Genomic DNA, 22,933 nt, shown 5'->3' with positions numbered 1-22,933 from the left:
TTTATGTTTTTTGTTATTGGCCAGTGGCAAAGACGTAACTTACTTATGAGTATTAAAGTGTCTTAATAACATTGTAAAATATAAAGATATGATACAGTTATCATAGTATAGCTACTTCAAAATCAAAATAAAAATAAAAAAGCTAAAGGAATTTTTTTATTTTGATGTAAATTAAAATATTAATACAATTTTTTTCAGTACCAGCATTTTTTCACGTTCACTAAACAAAATTAAGATTTGCAAATAACGACCAAATTTAGCATTAAATTCCTTAAACTCAAAGAAGGCGGCAATAACTGTGTGTATATTATACAATTATATACATTTTACTGAAACTGAATAGAAAAAATTAAAAGAAGCTAAATTTCTGCTCACAGCATACCAGCAAAAGTAAACATTAAGTCTAAGTCATACCATTGATGGAACACCGCCAGTGTGTATGTGTGCAACATCAGACTAGGAAAGTTCATATCAGTCTGCCATAGCTCCTTGACAGAAGACTGCTGTCTAGATATTTTTTGTCAAGCTTAATTCTAATCACCGTGATATAATATTATGGTCTATATATTCCGTATGTTTTAGTTCGTGCATTTTACCACTTAAGACAGCCAATAGGATGTGGGATAAGAATGTATATCCGAAAAATAATCAATCATTACATCATTAGTTCACACCTAAAATGGTGGAGAAATAAGTGCTGGAGTCTAGGGTCATTGGGTAAAACAAACATTTATTTATTTTTCATTGTTATTAGCCAATTCCGATATAATTCAGATTATTGAATAATTTTTCCCTTCCGATACCGATATTACAGTAATTGGCTTTTGCTTGCCGATTTACAGCACAATTTATAGCATAATTCTTTACCAAGCTTCAAAACTGATCAACTGCATGCTTGATCATGACTGGTACCTACTGGTCATGTGGATGAACCTTATGGATGAACCTTTGACCTCTGACTGAAGGGATGCCAAACTGAATGATATCTTCAAGGATTGAACATGCTACATGGCCTACTCTTCTATCAGGGCAAACCTTTCTGGAAATGTTCAGTAACATAAACTAGCTAACAGATATACAAAATCAGCAACAGTTCTCTCACCTGGTCAAGGTACTTGGCTTGGATGCGACATCTTGCAGCACACATGGAACACTGGCCGCCAGTTGTGCCAAGAATCAGTTGGTTCACAACAATATTGTGAGTGTCAATACCCTGTCTGGTTAGTTCTTGTACCAGTCGTTCAGTTTCATAGAGGGAGAGGAATTCGGCGATGCATACACAGACAAATGTTGTTTGGTTCTGGAAAAATAACATTAAGTTAAACAATAATGATATAAACAATAAATGCTAAAGAGTAACAAGTCAAGAGTGAGAGCAGTGGAAATGAGTTACCTGAGAGGAGCATGAGGAGTGACATGGAGGGACAGGTTGACAAACGAAGAAGTGAAAGAACATTGTGGGGTGGATGTGGATGTGATTGAGAAAATTAGGAGAAATACACTGAGGTGGCTTGGACATGTGGAGAGAATGGAGGATGAAAGACTAACTAACAGGGTGTATTAGGTGAAGTGGAGGGAGGGAGATGTAGGATGAGGTGGAGGGATGGAGCTGAGAGGTATATGAGGGAGGAGGGAGTGAGTTGGGGGAGGGCAGTCAAATGTTGAGTGACAGAGCAACTTGGAGGTGTTTTGTCTGCAGCCACCCTTTGCAAGATTTAGGCATCAGGCTATAGATAGATGTATGTACATGTATTGCTGATTTTACCTATATTAATACAGGTTTATTTCACATACTGACTTACCAGATGTGCTCTGGGAATTATTAAAAGCTTCTACAGCACAGCCCAAATGCCAGGGGGTTATTTCTTCCCTTTCAGGCCCAGAGCTGGGGGCGAGGGTACTCTGCTTACAAAAATATGACACGGTGAGACAACTTTTACCTGGCTGCGATGCAGCGGAAACAGCCTGGCTCTTGTCTGAGAGTCCTGGTTTCGATTCCTGGCACAGTAATGCTAATATGATAGGAGACAAACGACTGGCATTTTTTCACTCACTATGATAGCTGATAATGCACACAAACTTTGCAAACCAACCATTACTACCACTGAGAGGGACAGGGTTCTCATTTTTGTGATTTGTAGGATTTTTCCTTATACAGTACAGTATTTCTTATTGGGACAGTGTGTAGGAAGAGGAATCTGAAAGTTAATGTAAACAAGAGTAAAATTATGGTATTTGTGAGGAATGAAGTTACAGAATGCACAGTGAGGTTGGATGGTGAGGATATGGAGAATGTGAGTGCATTCAAGTACTTGGGTAGTGTGATGAGTAAGGATGGAACTTTTGGGGATGAAGTGCTTGAAAGGGTACAGCAGGGAAGGAAGGTTGTTGGTTCACGGAATGCAGTGATGAGAAACAGGGAGGTGAGTATGGAAGTTAAGAAGTCACTGCATGATAGTATTGTGATCCCTACCTTGACGTATGGAAGAGAGGCATGGACTTTGCCAGAGGGGAACAAGTCAAGAGTGAGAGCAGTGGAAATGAGCTACTTGAGAGGAGCATGTGAAGTGACATGGAGGGACAGGTTGACAAATGAAGAAGTGAAGGAATGTCGTAGGGTGGATGTGGATGTGGTTGAGAAAATTAGGAGAAATACACTGAGGTGGTTTGGACATGTGGAGAGAATGGAGAATAAAAGACTGACTAAGACGGTGTACGTAGGTGAAGTGGAGGGAGGGAGAGGAAGGAGAAGACCAAGGATAAGGTGGAGGGATGGAGTTGAAAGGTATATGAGGGAGGGGGGGAGTGAGTTGGGGGAAGGGCAGTCAAATGGTGGGTAATAGAGCAACTTGGAGGCATTTTGTCTGCAGCCACCCTTTGCGGGATTCGGGTGTCGGGCTATAGATAGATAAAGATAGATACCAGGCTGTAACTCCAACTACTCAGGACAGGATATGGAGAGCTGAAGCTTCTATTTCACTAGCCCTTATGACTAGTTCTTGACCATCTCTATTTGCTGACCTTTTTTCAGTGTCACTAACACAGAGAGTAGATCAGCATACTTTCCCAAACACATTTCTCTAACTGTCTGCTGAACACTACACTACATGCACTTTACACACCACACATCATACCCTACTACAACATAGGGGCTGGCACTAGCAAAAGCATGTGCCCAGAAAACTCTGCCCCCACTACCTTATGACTGACATGAGGGAAGGCATGCTCAGATCTGTATTAGAAGGTAAGGGGAATTATGATTCTCGTGGTGTCCTGAGACCACTGGCACAGCCACTGGCTATGGAGGGCTATGGGTCCTTGCTCCCTTCGTCTGGGCTCATGGCCGTGCAGGCAAGGCCTGTGGTCCATCTCCATCTTTATTTATCCCTGATGAGATCATGCAGTGTGAATGCAGTGTGACCTCAGGAATAGGGGACTGAATGGAAAGGCTGCTGGCAATCATGCAGCATGGAGGGTCACCACTAGGGGACCAAGATCGATGCATGCATGCATGTTAGAGTGTTTATAAATGAAATACAACAATTTCTATACTGTACAATAAACCTTTGCTAATTTGAACCTCAATAAATCAAATTACAGCTATATCAACCTCCATGAACCTACTGAACAAACTTGAAATACTGTACTGTATATCAAACAAATGGTCGATTTATCAGTGTGATTGATCTGGCGACTAGGTGAAGAGCAAGAGGCATTTTTTTTCCTTTTTTATTTGACTGTTTATTATTCACTGAAAATATTTACTATTTATCTATACAGTATCATGGTACAATAGGCCCTCCATATTTGCATGGTTCCAAATTGTTGAGTTAAGTATTCTATGGAGACAGATGGCTGTTCTTGGAGAACATTTGGGAAGTTTCCATAATATTCAAAAGGCATTTAGAAGCATGTGAAAGGAGTGGTGGGCATTAATGTGTTAATCATTAAGTTGTTAATAACACAGCTGATTTTTTTGTTAACACGTTAATCCATAATTTTTTTTATTTTATTTAACAGATCATCATTAACTTCCATTGAAACTTCCAGTGATTTCTGTTAATCTGTTATATACTGTATTTTCTGTTACAGGTCACTTTTGGTCAGAAGCATTTTAAATCGTCATTTAAATAGTCAAATTGATAGTGTCAAAGTGACTCTAAGTCAACAAAACTTTGGACTATAGAGTGATCATAGACTCATAGTGATGGCGCCTCAATCAAGTACATCACAAGAGTCTAGCCCCCTGTCTCAGTTGTCTGTAAGTGAGACTGAAGTCGGCCAGGACAGACTGGACAGTCAGGAAACTGTTGTGGCTAGTGACGGTGCTGTCGGTGAGGCCGAGGTGGATAATGACTCTGAGCTGCCTAAGAACCCCAGGCTGCATCTTGACAACTTTGTGTCCTACAGGAAAACAGAGGGCAACAACTATATTTTTCAATGTAAGGTCTGCCTGCCCAAGCAGCATGAGGTCAGGGCCCACAAGAGCAGCAACAACAACATTACAAATTAGCAAGTTGCAGATTAGCGGACTATCAAATTAGCGATTAGCCAAGTCTACGTTTTGAAAAACTAGCAGACTTAACGGATTAACAGTTAAAATCTGTTAATTTATTGGGGGAATTAGCGGATTAATTTTAACGAAGCTACTTGATGGATTAATGGATTAACGGTTAATGAAGCTGCCTATTTTCATTAACTTGCCCACCATTGTGTGAAAGGCATCAAAGAGGTTCCCCATGATGCTTTGTTCCTACCTGTACAGCCCTTACCGCACTTTCCCACATGGTTCACACTTCCGCTCTTGCTCCCTTTGCCTGTCCCACAGTTGTACTTGCATCAAAATCTTCAGTCTGTGTATGTGTGCTTGTGATCCTTTTGTGTTTATATACAGCACTGTATTTCTGCTGTAACTTACTGTAATAATTATGAGTCCTAAGAGGACAGCAGAGTCTCATGTTAAGTTATACAGTAAAAAAATATACAGGTATTTTGCAATTAAAAATACCAATTCAATGCCAGTTTGGAAATCCTTGTACCGATTCAGTAATTCATCGCAACCGTACTACTGTACTGTACTACAGCATTTACTCTAAAAAAATAAAAAAATAAAAAAGTTATCTACTGTACCTGTGCTGTACTGGCAAATCTTATTACTGGTACATTTTGAACATGTAGGTTCAAAGATCAGATGATGCTTTGAGGAAATGCAAAGGGTTACTGAACAACCATACAGGTATACACTGATGGCTGTAACCAGAATTCATTGGAAGTCCGAGTTTGTGGGAATTGCTGTACAGTAAATGTATCCTCTGCAAATTTGGAGGGCCTAATGCACATCCAACTCTGCATTTTAACCCTCCCATACAAGTATAAGTTTTAACAGGTTTTCCAGTACATGATATTATTCCACCCCCCTCCCGTCCAGCCCGCCCGCACGCCGCTGAAAACACGTATTCTCGCCTTATTTTCGCCACCCAAACCTCTCTACAGTATATTGCCATGAAACCTACATCATCTTATTCGCCAATGTTTGTTCTAGCCGATAAAAAAAAAAAAAAAAAAAAAAAAAAAAAGTACATTGGGCCAGTGTGAAAAAACATTTCAGAATGTCAATCTCACTTCCCAACATCCTAGTTTGAATATTTTCCATCATAAAGAAAAATGTTATTAGAAGTTTTGATAGAGAATTTCATCAGCTTTCTAATGAGATGCATCTAATTGTAATATGATTGGTAGTTTTTGAGAAAATAGCCAAAAACTAAATGCCGTTAAAAAAAAAAAAAAAGATTTTTGTTCAGGAAGCTCTACCACAAAAGTTTTCTGGCATACGTTACGTTTTCATTTCATATTCTTGTGTAGAATTTCATGAGCTTTCTCATGGTACCTGCAGATTTTTCATGCGCCTCATAGTTTCCGAGTAAATTGCAAAAAACTACTGGGTACCTATGCCCATACTGCACTTTTGTCATGCGCGCACAATAAGTTATATTCCCGCCTACGTAACAATGACTTTTCATCAGAGATATTACATTGTTATGTCCTGTACATACGTAGAATTCACTGATCTTTATCATGGTTCTTACAGGAAATCAATACATCCAATACTTTTCAAGTAAATGGACGATAAACGTAGAATACTCCTCACCCTGCCTCACCCACAGCTACATATTTTCTCCTGTTAGGTTTTATTGTTTTCTCTTTTTACTCAAAGTATACACGTAAACTATCATAAGCTTTTTGATAGTGCTCTCAGAAACTCGACTTGACCACTAGCCTTTTTGCTAGGTACTGATATTGAAACTGAACTTTCTTCCATCTCATGTGTGAATATGTAAAAAACAATACTTATTTGTGTAAAAAATACTGAAATACAGAAACAGGTCAATATACAAATCAACAAAATACATATAACTCACTTCCTCCAGAAATGTTGAGATGCTGGCAGGACCTTGAAGGGTTTGAAAATGAGGAGTTATTTAGTGTGTGTGTGTGTGTGTGTGTGTGTGTGTGTGTGTGTGTGTGTGTGTGTGTGTGTGTGTGTGTGTGTGGGTGAGTGTGTGTGTGTGTGTGTGTGTGTGTGTGTGTGTGTGTGTGGGTGTGGGTGTGGGGGGGCGTATTTTGTTCTCTCCTCCTTGCGCTACATTAGCCTAACACATGCAATGCACACAATAGATTTCTCCATGAACATTCACTGCACGACAAAACATATATATATGTGGCTGTGTGGCATATTTCTTGTCTCTGATCCTTGCACTAGTTTTCTGCTAAGTCAGTCAATGCATGCAATATTTCTCAGTGAACGCTCACTGCACTATTTTATGTGTATGTTTCACACTAAACCATACGCAATATAGTTTGTCTGAGATTGGTACAATACCTTTTCAATGTAGTCTGTGATTGCATGGCATATTTGTTGACTCTGATACTTGTGCTAGGTTTGCGCTAAGTCAGACAATGCACGCAATATTTCTCGACGAACATTTGTTGCACTATTTTATACGTATATTTCACACTAAACCATTTGCAAAATAAAACACTATCACATGATTCCATCCCAACCTCCTCTATAATTCCCTTCCCGACTCTATGGCATACGTGACTGCCTGTTCCCTTAGCAACTATGGCATATCTCTATGGCATACATAACGCCTGCTATGGTAGGTCAGTTCACAGATATAAGTATTGGCTTCACTATAAAAGTAAAATACTCACATCATTTACGGGCACGGTGAAGCAGAGTGGAAACCCCGCTATAACAAACCAGACTCCTGCCTCTAGGCCTAATGGCTGATAACAGGCCCCAATGCTTTACAAACGCTATATCTATGTTCATTTGACACAATCACTTCACAGTATAATAAACAACAGTGTACAATCAGAACATTTCAATAATGGCTTCTACCTTGGGCCGGAGGGGTAAAAGGGCGGATTTACAGGGATGACTGACAGCAGCGCTACCCTTCAGCCCAGCTGGTCATGAGGTACTGAGGTTTTCCTGCTGCACACTGTCCCATCAGAGCAGTGACAGTGTTGTCAAATGTTTACCTTGGAAGAGAGACGTATCCGCTAGAACGCATCAAAATTTGATGCAAATTGGCCAAAAACTTTATTTTTGGCTAATTTTATCTGCTTTTTCACGCGATTCGCATCAACATGCGTTCATGTGCCAAACCACAAAGAACGTGATTTGCGTCCACGTGCCTGGGAAGGTTTACAGTTGTTCATAAAACCATCTCTCTTATCAATGTCATTCAGTAGTTCATCTGCAGTGAAAGCAGGTACTCTTGGCACAGCATCTCTCAATCACCAAAAGGGCTTTTCAGTCTTTTTCTCCCTCTATCTTAGCAGGGTGCTGGCTTGTGGAAAGCCATGCACAGTTATTTCCCAGGAGGTAATAATGTCTGGTCATAATGCCTCCAGAAAGGGTGCCAGACAATAAAGAAGAGAGAACGGTCCAAAAGCAGCCACTGACAAAAATACTGACAAAAGAAAAATCTAATATACCTATACATAAAGCAAAATCTATTTAAAAAAAAGAAAATACCTGTATAAGATCATCACACACCAATCTTCCCCTTCTATACAATCAATACAGAAAAATTAAAAATTAAACAGAATGATACAACAAGAAGCAAAAATATAGGAAGGCGTTATGATGGATGAGGTCACTGCATGAAGGTGAGGGCAGGACTTGTTTGCCTTTTTACTGGAGCAAGCCACCCAAATGGAGGGCTGAATCCGAATACAAAAACTTTTTCCTGGGAATCATGCACTCTGCAATGACATCACCACACTTCACTACTCACAATATTGCTACTATAGTTAAGGCACTCCAATCGGATTGAGCCTGTGTAGGTTTTTGTCCAAGGGATGGTTGGGGTTTACTGCTCACGTAAATACCACTCAAGGATGAGTGAGGTTGGTCACTCTCATCTTAAATGTCAGGACCAACTTGCCTAGCCCCAGGTTCCTACGCTCCTCGTGGGGCAACATAGGATTGGATGACGGATGGATGGATACACATAGCTGAAATAAAATTATTTTCAAAACCACTTCTCTCTTCACGCACACTCACATTCTACATTCACATCTCTTACATTCCACACAGTCACACTGATCCTAAGACTGCAATAAAATGATGCCTTGAGTTATGCAGCTGTGTGATAGGAAGCATTAGGAGAAACACATTGAGGTGGTTTGGCCATGCGAAGAGGACGGAGAGTGAGAGGCTGATGAGGAGAGTGTATGTGAGTAAGGGGGAGAGAGGGAGGGGGAGGGATGGAGTGGAGAGGTATATGAGAGAGGGGGGTGTGAGCTGGGAGAAGGGCAGTGAAATGGCAGGGGACAGGGTGACATGGAGGCGATTTGTTTGTGTCCACCCCGTATGGGATTAAGGCATCTGGCAATAGATAGATAGAGTTATGCAGCTAACTGCTTCAGGGGAGTTGCTACTTTATGCAAAATTATGACAGGTATAATAATAATAATAATAATAACAATAAAAATAATAATAATCTAGTCTTTTGTTTCTCAGAAGCAGCAGTTCTTCCATAAGGAATTTACTAACGCTCGACATACATATACATTATTTTTACAATTACAAGAATTGTGACATCTCTCATATACAGTAATCCTTTTACGACACAATCGCCCAAGTCCTGGACACCCCAAGTCCCAGACATTCTGGGCTTGGGCCTTAGGAAACCAAAAATGCCCCCCCCCCAAAAAAAAAAATCTGACATGTTTTCAACCGTACTTTGAACTTGCCGCGTAGCAACGAACAGCTGTGTTTTGGCGAGTAGTTCCACTGACATCTGGCTGAGCGCCCTGCCTCCCCATTTCCCGCCTACCCATCGTTGTGTGCATACTTGACGCCATGGCCGCCCACGTGCTCGCCTTTGTGGTGGTGCCCTACCTGCTGCAGGCCCTGTTGTTCCTCTGCTGCCTCTTACTCATGTGTGTGACGATGGCCCCGCTGCCCAAGAAGAGGAAACGAGTGGTTCTGACTCTGGAGAGGAAGAGGGAGATATTGGAGAAGGTGGATGCGGGATGGTCGATGTCCCACATCCGTCGAGAATTCAACCTGCTCCACTCTACCTTGTTCGATATCAAGAAATCCCAGGACAAACTCACCCTGTACATGGCTGACTTCGCATCGAAGACGAAATGCAACGTGCAGAGGAAGATTATGTACCCTCCCAGGCTTGCAGAAATTGACCGCTCCACACTGATTTGGTACTGTCAACGTGCTGCTGGTGTGTGTCACGGAGCTGAAGGCTGCAGCTGAGAAGTTCGCAAGGTTACATGACACGCCAGACTTCAAGGCACCTGAGGGTTGGCTCTTCGCTTTCAAGTTATGATGTAGATTTACCAACCGTAAGGCCCATGGTGAAGCTTTGGACGTCTACAAGGATGGAGTAAAAGAGTTTCGGCAAACGGTGAAGGGCTTATCAGCAGGGAGGGCCTCACTCTCAGTCAAGACTACAACGCTAATGAAACTGGTTTATTCTATCGCTTGCTGCCAAAAAACACCCTAGCAGAGGAGACGGAAAAGCGTGTACCTGGACACAAGCTCACCAAGCAGCGGATATCTTCTTCGTGTTGTGCCAATGCTAACAGCATGCACCAGTTCAAGCCCAATTTTGTTGGCCATGCAAAGCAGCCTCAGTGCCTTCGTGAGTTGATGGATGTCCTTCCTGTTGTAGCAGTAGTAGTAGTTGTTCCCTAGGCAGTCTGGCCGAACAGCCCCGAGTCCCTTAAGAAGGCCATGGCCGAGACCAGGCTTTCCCATAGCGCTCTCAAAGAGTGTATGTTGTGTTGTTGCCGTAGGTGATTGTGTGCAATGCAGTCTTCCATAATGTGCTTAATAGTATGGGGTGCTGTGTTGCATCCTGGACAGGCATCAGCAACAGAGTCATCCAGCCTCTTCTGGTAGCTTAAGAGGACTGGATGGTGCCCACAGCTCAGCCTGGCCAAGTGGACCCTGTCTTCACGAAGAAGATAGGATTCAGAAGGGTGGATGTCAGGAGGCCATGCATGCAGCTGTGTGTTGTCTTTAAGTGACTGAATGGAGTGGCGAGTGATCTGAGTGTGGATATGCTTCTGGAAGCTGGTCTGAGGTGGGCGAGGGGGGAGAGATGACAGTATTTGTGTATGGTATCATGTGCTGGGTGTTGTTTTGATGTTCCTTGGTGTGGGTGGATGTGCTGCCATGCACTGTAGAGGATGTTGTGGGTTTGTGGAGGCTGCAGCAAGAAACTGGGTGCCTCTCATGTCTAGGTGATCCTTGACTTTGAGGACTTTGGTTTCTTGATGTAGGTGGTCTGTGGGTGTAGTAGCTGTGCAGCCTGTGATTATTTTTAGGGCCTTGTTCTGTATGGTCTGTAGAGTGTTGTAGTGTGTTTTGGTGAGGTTAGAAGCCAAGGCAGGGCTTGCATAATTCATCACTGAACGTATGTATTGTTTGTATACAGTGGTGGTAGTTTCTTTGTTGTGTCCGAATGTTGTATGGGCAAGTGACCTCAAGGCATTGAGTCTTGGTGATATTTTATTTTTAATGTTTGTGATGTGTTGTTTAAATGACATTGATGTATTGTATGTTACACCAAGGATTTTGGGTGTGTGTGTGTGTGGTAGGGGAGTGTTGTTTATGGTGAGGTGAGGGATGTGACTGTGTTCTGCTGTCCAGTTTGTGAGAAGGGTCACTGTAGATTTGGCTGGGGCAATTTTGAGCCTGTTTGTGATGAACCATTCGTGTAGTGTGTTGAGATAAGGTTGAATGATGTCTGCAACTGTGTTTGCATTTTAGTGCGTGCATGTAAGTGTTATATCATCTGCATAGGAAGCTATGTGTATCTGTGGTGTGTGCGGTGTGGGTATGTTGTGCATGTATAGGTTAAAGAGTGTAGGGGACAAAACAGATCCTTGGGAGATGCAGTTTGTGAAGTTTCTGATGTTAGAAGACTGACCGGCAAATGTTACGTGTGCACATCTGCCTGCTAGGTAGTTTGCCAGCCATCTTTTTGTGTTATTGTGCATGTTTGTGTTGAGTATTTTGTTTGTGAGGTTGTGGCAGGGGATGGCATCAGAAATTTTGCTAATGTCTAGTGTGATTAGGAGTGTTCTGTGTGGTGGCCTAGCTGAATTCATGCCATCGAAAACTCTCTGTGTAAGGTCTGTAAGAACGGTGTTTGTGGAGTGTAGTGGCCTAAAACCATGTTGTGACTGGGCTAGGGGAAAGTGAGGTGTGACTAGTTGTAGTACCAGTCGTTCAGTGACTTTAGAGGGGGTGCAAGGGAGTGTGATGGGGTGATGTGAGGAGGGTAACGTGGGGTCTTTGTTGGGTTTAGGGATAGTGATGATATTGCCATGCTTTCAGATGTTGGGTATTATGTTGTGTGAGTAGCTGTAGTTTGATATGTTGGTGAGTGCTTGTATGTCTTGTGGTCCTTGGTGTTTAAGGTGAATGTTGCTTATGTTGTCTGGTCCACAGGCAGATGAGTGCTTGAGGTTGTTAATGATGTGCTTCGTCTGGTTGTAAGTGAAAGGTGCGTAGTCTGGGTCTGTGGGGAACTGTCTCTTACGTCGGATGATTCGTCGGTCTTCGGGATGGGGGTTTAGATGGCTGACTTGTGAAAAGTTGATTGATGAGAGTGTTTGCTTGTTGTTTGTTTGAGGGTATGGTGTCTGTTGTTGTGATGGCAGTGTGTGATTGTGTGGTGTTGCTGTTGGAAAGTGTGATGCTGTTTAGTGTTTTGTAGAGTTTGCTGATGTTTGTATTGTGGTCAAGTGTTTGGAGGTAATTTTTCCTGTTTAGTGTTTGCTGTTCTGATATTTTATTGTTTATTTCAGAGTTGGGTTCCTAAATAGCTCACTTGGTAAGCTGCTGTACTCACGCAGTTGTAAGCACTGGTTCGAATCCATTTACCCCTGGAGGTAGGGGGGTTTCAAGAATACTCCCCCAGTATCCCTGCTTGTCGTACGAGGCGACTAAAAGGGTTGGTGGTGGGTTAGTGCCCCATCCCGTAAAAAGAACTAACTAAAAAAGCAAATAAAGCGCCTCGGACCCGGACGGACCATACGTTGACGACTAAGGAACGGACAAAGGACATTCTTAGGGTGGGAACATGGAATGTGAGAGGGGTGAATGATGAAGTGAAAGAGAGAGAGATTGTTCAGGTGCTTGAGGATGCAAAAGTGGATATATGTGGATTGAATGAAACTAAATGGAAAGGTGGAAGGGTGAGAGAATGGGAATATGGTGTAGGTATATATGCGGGAGTCAGTGAGAATGAGAGGGCAAGAGAGGGAGTTTGTCTGATGATAAGCAAGAAGTGGAAGGAGAATATAAGAGAGTATGGAACAGTGGGTGCAAGGATTGTATGGGTGAGGATGAAAGTAGGTATACAAGCATGGGCGATTGTATGTGTGTATGCTCCAACAGAGGATCGAGTGGCAAGAGTGAAAGATGAGAAGTGGGCGAGAGTAGAAGCATGTATGGACAAGTTTGAGAGGAGCGAGAGAGTGCTGTTGATTGGAGACATGAATGGCAAAGTTGGGAATGTACGAGTGGATGGAGTGGTTGGTCAGTGGGGTGTGCCAGCTGAAGTAGATGGGAATGGTAGTGCTTTGGTGGACATCTGTGCTTGTAAGGGGTTGGCAATAGCCAACACCTACTTTCGTCATAAGATGATCCACCGGTATACATGGAGAGTAATGAGGAGGATGGATGGTGAACTTGTTGAACGAAAGGCAATGACAGACTACGTGTGCGTGGATGAGCGAATGAGAAGACAAGTGTTGGATGCAAGAGTGTGGAGAGGGTGGGGGAATGGAGTCTCGGACCATCACTTAGTGATGGCCAAGGTAGAGCTGCAAAGAAAGTGGTTGAGGAGACGAAGGGGAAGACAGGAGGAAGCAACTCCTGTGAGAAGAGTGGAGAAATTGCAAGATAGTGAGAAAATGACAGAGTATAAGAGCATAGTGGAAGAAAGATTGGGAAGGTATGAGCTAGAGCAGATGGAAGGGGTGGAAGACGTATGTAAGATATTCACGGAAGAGATAGGCGCAGCGTGTGAGGCGGTTTGTGGAGTGAGGAGGAAATGCAAGGGTGTGCAAGGGACAGCATGATGGAATGATGAGGTGAAACAAGCTGTGGAACAAAAGAAGAAGGCATATGGTGAATGGTTGGCGAGTAGAGGTAGGGGAGAAGATGAGAGAGAGAAGAGAGAGGTATATGTGAGCTGGAGAAGGGAGGTTAAGAGACTGGTGAAGGACAGTAAGAAGAAAGTGGATGAAGAGTTTGGGAGGAATCTGAGTGTGAAATGGAGGGAGAGTAAGAAATTGTTTTGGAAGGAGGTAAAGAAAGTAAGGCAGTGTGAAAGGGGAAATAGTGGGGGAGTGAAAGATAGGAATAATAGATTGTTGGTGGAGAAGAGAGAGAAATTAAGGAGATGGAAGGAGCACTTTGAGGATTTGTTGAATGTAGTGAGTGAGAGCAGTGTGAGTATACGTGGTTGGGGAATGGCTGGGAGAAGAAGAGATGAGAGGAGGGAGGAAGAGATCAGTATAGTGGAAGTAGTGGAAGCGATGAAGAAGATTAAGCTGGGAAAGGCCCCAGGAATTGATGAAGTGTGTGGTGAAATGCTTAGGTATGGGGGTGAGATTGTTGTGGAGTGGATATGGAAGTTGTGTAGATTGGCTTGGGAAGAGGGAAGGGTTCCAGAGGACTGGAAATCAGGTATAATTGTTCCTCTGTACAAAGGAAAAGGGGAAAGAGAAGTATGTGGTAACCATAGGGGTATTTGCCTTCTTAGTGTGACTGGTAAAATATATGGTAGAATACTCATTGATAGGGTTAGGCATATGACAGAGGAGCTAGTTGGAGAAGAACAAGGGGGATTTAGGAAGGGAAAAGGGTGTGTAGATCAGATATTTGTTCTGAGATGTTTAGTGGAGAAGTATCTAGAGAAGGGAAGGAAAGTGTATGCTGCCTTCATGGACTTGGAGAAAGCTTATGACAGAATAGATAGGCAAGGTATGTGGAAGGTATTAAGAATATATGGAGTGGAGGGGAAACTGTTGAGTGCTGTGAAGAGTATGTACGAGGGAGCTAGGGCTACGGTGCGAGTGGATGGTGAGCTGAGTGAGTTCTTTGATCTCAATGTGGGACTGAAACAGGGGTGTGTGATGTCTCCATGGCTGTTTAATATATATATGGATGGGGTTGTAAAGGAGGTGCAAGGTAGGGCAGTGGATGTGGGGCTGGCCCTAATGAATGAGGGTGAGATTTGGAAGCTTCCGGTGTTGCTCTCTGCTGATGATACAGTATTGTTGAGTGAAGATGAATGGGAGTTGCAAGGTTTCGTGAATGAATTTGGGACAGTGTGTAGGAGGAGGAAGCTGAAAGTTAATGTAAACAAAAGTAAAGTTATGGTGTTTGAGATGAATGAAGTCACAGAGTGTGCAGTGAGGTTGGATGGTGAGGATGTGGAGAATGTGAGTGCATTCAAGTACTTGGGTAGTGTGATGAGTAAGGATGGAACTTTGGGGGATGAAGTACGTGAGAGGGTACAGCAGGGAAGGAAGGTTGTTGGTACATTGAAAGCAGTGATGAGAAATAGGGAGGTGAGTATGGACGTTAAGAAGTCACTGCATGATAGTATTGTGATCCCTACCCTGACGTATGGAAGCGAGGCGTGGACCCTGCAAGAGGGGAACAAGTCAAGAGTGAGAGCAGTGGAAATGAGTTACTTGAGAGGAGCATGTGGAGTGACGTGGAGGGACAGGTTGACGAATGAAGAAGTGAAGGAACGTTGTGGGGTAGATGTGGATGTGGTTGAGAAGATTAGGAGAAATACACTGAGGTGGTTTGGACATGTGGAGAGAATGGAGAATGAAAGACTGACTAAGAGGGTGTATGTAGGTGAGGTGGAGGGAGGGAGAGGGAGGGGTAGACCGAGGATGAGGTGGAGGGATGGAGTTGAGAGGTATATGAGGGAGGAGGGGGTGAGCTGGGGGGAGGGTAGTCAAATGGTGGGTGACAGAGTGACTTGGAGGCGTTTTTTCTGCGGCCACCATTTGCGGGATTAGGGCGTCGGGCTATAGATAGATAGATAGATAGAGTTCTTGTATTTGTTGTATGGTGTCTTGTGTATGGGGTGTTGGGGAGTATCACAGAGTGTCCCGTTGTCTGATGAGGCCTTGAATTTCTGGTGTGAAGTTGGGGTTGTGTCTCTCTCTCTTGCCTCTAGGGATGTGTCTTTTGTCTGCATTTTATATAATTGTATTGAAAGTGTGCACAGCGGTGTTGATGTTTGTGATGGGTGTACTGTTTAGTGTTTCGAGATTTTGTTCTGTTTCAGTTACAAAGGCCTCCCAGTTGGCTCTCTTATAATTAGTGTGTGTGTGTTTGTCACCAGCTGGGGTGATTCTGGTTTTGGTAGTGATGATGACTGGGAGGTGATCAGAACCTAGGGTTTTGACCACTCTCCATGATGTAGTGGGGGCGAGGTTTGGGGAGCAGAAGGTGATGTCTGGAGATGATGGGAGGAAGAAGGCTTGGTGTGGGATATGGGTATGTTGGTCTAGACTGTTTAGTATGAAAAGATGATCTGTCTGGCACTGTAGTACCAGCCCTCTGTCTGTGTCAGGGTTGTTGACATGCCAGGCCGACGACTTGGTGTTGAAATCACCACCCAGGATGATGCTGGGTATAATAGTGATGTGGTGTATCTGTGGAGAGTAATTGTGTGGTACTGTGGGGGACGACTGGGGGGGAATGTATGTGTTAGCGATTGTTATGTGTGATTTGTTACCAGTGCGTATTTTAATTGACTGAATTTCTGTTGTGGTGTCATGTGGGGGAAGAAGTGACTTTGTGTGTGCACTGGTATCTGCAAAGTTGATGGATTTGTGTATCAGGGTGATAAGTCCACCGCCACCGCCGTCGGCCCGGTCTTGTCAAATAGTGGTAAAGTAATGAAATGTCAGTGTTTTCTGTGCTTTGTGTAGTTTTGTTTCTTGTAAGATGGCAATGTGTATGTTCTGTTGTTTGATGAATTGTGTGAGATCATGTTTTTTAGTGTTTATGCCATGTATGTTTAACTGAAGGATATTTATGTTGTGTGTGAGATGTGTGTTGGCTGCTGCAGCACAGGGGGGAAGTGGTGTGGGTGGAGGGGAAGGGGTAGGAGGAGGTTGTGATGGAGGTAAGGGTTGAGGTGGATTAGGATGGGTTGGAATGGGAGGAGTTGGGGGACTGGATGGTGTGGGAAGGGTCGTTTGGTACCATTCTGTGAAGGCTTGGTTCACAGCCAAGATCTTCAAAGACTGGTTTCACCAGCTCTTCATCAAGGAGGTCATCCATTATCAGACGAAGACACAGGGAATCCCACGCGACCAGGTTAAGGCTCTCCTTCTCTTGGACAATGCACCTGTGCATCCATCTGACAAGGAGTTGGTGGCTGAGAATAGCCACATTAGGTGCTGGTTTTTGCCACCTAATATGACTGCTCTCATCCAACCAATGGACCAAGGAGTGATTGTAGCTACTAAGAGGCTATACTGTCGGAAGTTCCTGGACAAGTTGATGGTTGTTCTCGAGGACAAGGACGAGCACAGGGAGGGACGGAACACGCGAGGCCAGTGTATTTTGGAAAACCTTCGCTGCTACAACCTCAAGTCAGCCATCTACAACTGGGCCAGTGCATGAAGGGAAGTCTCTGTCAAGACTGGAAAGCAGTTGGTCTCGTCTGCTTCTCAGAGCCGATGTGGTGCACGACTGTCTAGGTTTTGACGTGGATTACTTCCATGCACATCTTCGTGCGGCTGGCGATGAGGTGGATGTGGACGAAGTGCGTGGGTGGTTGGATGACGATGAGGGTGATCCTAGGTATCAGATCATGTCTGATACCGAGATCGCATCTTCAGCTGCAGGTACAAGTACCCAGCTGGAAGATTCTGACGAGGACAGCGAGGATGATGCAGACTCCTCTCAGTGGGCCACTACTCCAACCATCCCCAAGCTAAGTGCACTCTGGGAGCACGTTGAGTTTGTTCTGGACTACCCTGAACACCTGGAATGCGACCGGGAGATGGGGCCCCTGGGACTTGTGGAGGAAGTGCGTGCTTTTAGGCAGCACATCATCACTCGCCAGAATCGCTGTTCCTTACGTCAATCAACCAATGATACTTTCTTCAGGCCCATGACCCCTGCCATGCCCAACCCTGGCTCCACACCACTGCCTCACCAAGACATGCCTTCCACCTCCCAGCCACAGCCCAGCACATCGGTCACGATGGAGTCGCCACTGGACGTGAGCCTGCGGCATTCTTCAGTCATCTGCAGTGGGTAGTCCATCACCATGTCCCTACAATTCGCCCCTTGGGCACCTGCAACACCTACTCTCGGACTCTGACAGTGAATAAACAGCAAAAACTCGCTACTAAACCACATGGGAAATTACAGTGTTGTGCAGTGTTAAGATCAGAATTTGCTGTGTTAAGAAATTAGAATTCAGACTGCCAAGGATGAAGTGCACAGTGCAACACTGGTGAGTATCAAGTGCAACATAAGTAAGAAAATAATGTGCAGTGTTAAGAAATTAGAATTCAGAGTGCAAAGGATTATGTGCAGAGAGCAACACTGGATTACAATATGTGCTCCAGGTGCACCTTCGTACTGTCAGAGTCTGAGAGGAGGCAGGTTAATCTTTGTGACGGCCTCGAACATGTTGTAAGTAGTCATTACTCGTTTTACAATGGGATTACATCAGGTCATACCTTATCGTATACCGATTTTATCATAAATCGGGAGATTGAAACCCACTATAAAAGGGGGGTTACGTCAACTCAACTTCCCAAAGTCACCTAACCAAGACTGAACCATAAATGACAACCCACCTACATTCATTCCTCTGTTGGTCCAAGTTGTCTCCAAGTCATCCCCCCCGAGGCTGGGGGACAGCCTGTGCTTACAGACACTAGTGGTCAGCCTCTGAGTCAGACAGGAACAGGTTAGGGGGAGGGGAATCCGGCCCATACCTGCGCCAACCCATACCTGCACCAACCATAGCACTGGAGCCGACACTGGCACTGACCTTACCACTGGGCACACAAATCCACAGTACTGTAGTACAATGTTTGGCTGAGAGGTGACGATAACAGGGGGGCACACATGAACAAGTTGAAAAGACAGGGCTTTTAAGGGGTGGCGAGACCTGAACCATAACAATGCCTGCATGCTGGGGCTGCCATCTTGCCTGAGACAAGCGACAGTCACCTTGTTTGTGCCTGGTGCTTTCCGATGGCAAAATCGTTAAAGCAGGAAATTTACTGTAAATCAAATTTTGGGGTGGAACTTTTCTATTATCGTTGTAGCAAATTATCGTAAACCGAATCATCATAGAACACGTAATGACTGTACCCTGTACACTGCTAAATATTTTCCGGACTCACTTCTAATTCCTTATTCTCTGGTTCATTTTCATTTATTTCATGCTTTCTGTCACTTATTTGTGTGAATAGGGTCTTAACCTGCTGCATGCCAGACACCTCAGACATAAAAATGGCATGCCAGTGCTGGCCAATTTTCAATTTTTTTTTAAAGGCTAAAATAATAGATTTTGATGTGAAAAAAAATGAACATGACCATTAAAAGACTCACTGGAGGCTACAAGTGCGTTTTCTGGAAGAACCCGGTCCGCCCCTCAGGTGTGATTTTCCCAGAAGGCCTGCAGCGAAGGTGAGAGAAAACCTCGTTTTCTATGAAGGTAAACTCAGATATTCCGGCCAGTGTTACTCTGGGAAGGTCTAGGAATGTTTTTTTTACACTTTTCAGTTCACTTCATATGTATAATTTTTTTTTTTTTCACTTGATTTCATACTGAAAACATCTTTTCTTCCCATATAAATCACTTAGTACTGCAACACCTGTCACCTGTCATGTATCTCTCTCACTGTGCATCCTTCGTCTTACATTTACGGTAACTTACGTACAACTTTACTTCACTATGTACCGTACTTACACTTACGGTAAATTATTTACAACGTGCCTTCAGTATACACAGGCACTGTAAGAATATTTCTGAGTGTCTCACTGTGAATACATCTTACATTTACGATACCAACATTACTTCACTACATACAGTCCCTACACTAATGAGGAAATATTTACAAGAGTCTTTCACTGTCTTACTCAATACTTTTGAAGAGTGTGGTACTCCTCAAAGCAAGGATAGATGCACAGACCATGGCTGCATTGTGCACACATAAACCTAGTGTCCTTCAACTAAGTATGCGGCCTTGCGGTGCTATTTGTGCACACAACACCTTCACTGCGGATTCTGACAAGTGTCAGTGGGAAGGATGATTGTGGAGAAATGGCGACCGGTGAGGCGGATAGGTGTTGCAGCAGTGTGGCGGTGGCGAGCGGCAGTCCTTTCCTCTGAGTATTCCCCCAGTATTTCCCGCACCAGCTGACAAATATAGCCCTGAAAGGTCTCCTTTACGCCGGTTACCTAAACGTGGAGTAGGTGAGCATTTAGGACTGTGATGTCGAGGAGGTGGAAGAATAGTTTCTTGTACCACTTCATCGTAGGCCTGGCACAATCCACTCTAGAAATCATTGCGTCTGACTGATCTACCTGTCACATATTCACATCATAGGCCAGGACAAGTTTCGATTTCCAGACGTGGTGCTGCCCTTCTGTCCCGTAGTCGACGCTGTCGGTGCGGTGTACGAGTGGCCTGTGTACAGACGAGAGGAGGAAGACTTCTCTGTGTGATACCAGGCTGTTGCAAGGATATTGTTGGCCTTGTAAAATACAACTTCGTTCCTTTGCAGCTTCCTCCCCACCTTCACCATGTGCTTGGAGCTCTTTTACACAGTGCCACACAGACCTGTCTCCTGAAGGTGAAGGTACCTGGCCAGAAGAGGGCTTTGTATACCAGTTGTCCAGGTACAGGACGTGCCCACGATGAAGGTACTCATCGATCATCATCTTCGCCACAGCCCCAGACAGTCCCAAGGTTTGATCTTCGACGATGTCCGTTTGAACACCTGTGCACAGGACCATGTCCTGCACATACCCAGTCTTACAGTCGCACATCACGAAGATTTTGAAACCAAACATGTGCCTTTTTCCTGAAGGCAATATTGCCTCTCCATAGCACAAGACTCTCGTCTATGATGAGGTCTCTGTAGGGAGAAAAGGAGGTACGAAATTTCTCACATAGGTGATCGAGAACCACATGTATCCTCCTTATCCTGTCCATGCTGTTTGCGTTTGCAGGGTCAAGTTGGTCAAAGAAATGCAGTCGGCTCAGGATGTATTGGAACCGATTCCTCCCCATTACTTTCTTAAAGATAGGTGTTTCCATTAGTGGATCTCGGCCCAGTAGGAGGGGAGCTGGTTCTTTTTCAAAATCCTCATCAAAGTACAAGGCCTAGGAACACATAAATCTCGTTTCGGCTCACGTCCATCTCAAACAACCGACTATGTGGTGTCTGTGTTGCCGCTGCACACTCAAAGGCAGCAAAGGCATTTGTAAGGGCTACAATTCTCAATACACAGTCCACAGTAAAGAAATTTCTAAAGAAATCCAGCCCACTTGAAGTTGGGGTTAGTTCAGGTACAGTACACCTGGCAACATGCTCGTATGTGAACAGGTATATTTCTGGAAGTCACTCCCATCCTCCCACTCCCACGACAGTTCCTCCTCATCACCGTCATCACCTTCCTCATCCAAAGGCCATAGGGAAGCGTGAGGAAGTGTGGGGAAGGAGGGAAAAGTCTCAATGGAGGTGCTGGGAAGTGTGGGGGACAGGGGAACACTTTCCCTCAATGTGCTGGGAAATGTAGCAAAAGGAGGAATACTTTCACGAGATGTGCTGGGTGTGGGGAATTGGGGAACACTTTCTGTGGATGTGCTGGGTGCGGGGAATGAGGGAACACTTTGTCCTGAGGTGCTAGGGTGGGTTGGGTCACGTGGGTGCATGACTTCGCGGGCAAGATGACTCACCTGAGTCCCCAGCCAGTGGAATATTCCCAAATCTCCCTCTCTTCCTCCTAACACTTCCAACCCCACGTGGGGAAATCCTCGGCTTCCCCAGCCACCCAGGAATACTTAAAACCTCACCTTCCTCATCTGAATCCTCCTCCTCATCATGTAGGGCAAGGCGACGACGTGCTGATGGCCTCATCACTCGGGTACTAGCATACCCCACATGCTTGGATTTCCTTGGTGTGGGTATTTCCTCCTCACTTGTACTTTCCTCTTCCGGCTGCACATAATCCTTATCTTGCACGTCGTCATTAACATCGGTTTCGTCAGTGCAGGGGACCTCCAGGAGCTCCTGAATCTCATCGTCTGAGAGACCGCGGCGAGACATGACTGAACAGTCTGAATGGTACAAGCAGAGTGAAGCTGAGCGAAGGCAATGACTCTGCGCGTGGGTGTATAGGCCTGAGCGCCTGAGGCAAGATGGTGAAAGAGTTGACGTACATCCTCACCAATTTTTGCACACCTAGTTCGAAAATTGTGCTCTCCAAGATTTTTTTGGAAAAAAAAAAAAAAAAAAAAGACGTTTTAAAACGGCACTGGCACTAAGCGCGCAGTTACATAACGCCGTTTTCAAATAGCACTGGCATGGGGTGGGTTAAAGAGGTGCTGTGCATGTCCGGTAGGGAGTTATTTAGGTGGTCTTCAAAGTTAGGTCGGGTTAGGGTCCATAAGTACCTGTCCATGAGGCATTTTCCCAAGTCCTGGGCAAACCCAATTCCCAGACATGCCTTTGTCTCTATTACGCTGGGTTACCACCCAGCATAGTAAATGGTTTCCTGTACACCAGAAAACCATTTACTATGCTGGATGGTAACCACATAACCAAATTATGACGCCTGGTGGGTAGTGGGTAACTGCGGCACTCCAATCGGATTGAGCTGGTGAAGGTTTACTGTATATCCAAGGGGTGGTTGGGGTTACTTTTCTTTTTTTTTTCTTCTTTTTATGCTAGGAAGAAGGAACCAAAGGCCAGGAGCCCACAAACTGTTCCTTCCAAAAGAAAACCAAAAACAATACAAGAGAGAGCCAAATTCAAGATCCGATCATTTTGAGATGCCTGGACACAATGCGTTTGAATGACTGGAGATCACAGGAAGCAGAAAATAGAGACAGAGGGAGACAGTTCCAGAGTTGACCTGTTGCATAAATGAAGGACTGGGAGTAATGGTTAACTCTTGCATTAGAGAGTTGGACAGAAAATGGATGAGAGTTTGTTGCTAGACGGGTGTTACACGCCCGTCGTAGAGATGGAGGGATGCAAGCAGACAGTTCAGAGGAGCAGTGACCATAGAAGTAGCGATAGAAAAGAGATAAAGATGCAACAGTGCGGCGAAGAGACAGGTTGAAGGGAGCCAGTAAGTGGAGG

General features: G+C 44.4%; 1 protein-coding gene across 1 annotated transcript in view; it reads right to left on the bottom strand.

The window, feature by feature from the left end:
• The window catches only part of LOC145396449 (ATPase ASNA1 homolog), a 104,305-nt gene that overhangs the window by 15,220 nt on the left and 66,152 nt on the right, over positions 1-22,933 (bottom strand). The window contains exon 6 of the mRNA XM_080269823.1: positions 1,103-1,300. Within this exon, the coding sequence (XP_080125949.1) occupies positions 1,103-1,300 (198 nt within the window). The remainder of the gene's footprint in view (positions 1-1,102; positions 1,301-22,933) is intronic.

Source organism: Coenobita brevimanus, chromosome 38 (assembly GCF_032717465.1).
Source record: "Coenobita brevimanus isolate Jiangsu-jjx chromosome 38, ASM3271746v2, whole genome shotgun sequence".
Lineage (NCBI taxonomy): Eukaryota > Metazoa > Arthropoda > Malacostraca > Decapoda > Coenobitidae > Coenobita > Coenobita brevimanus.
This window is presented reverse-complemented; position numbering and strand designations above follow the sequence as displayed.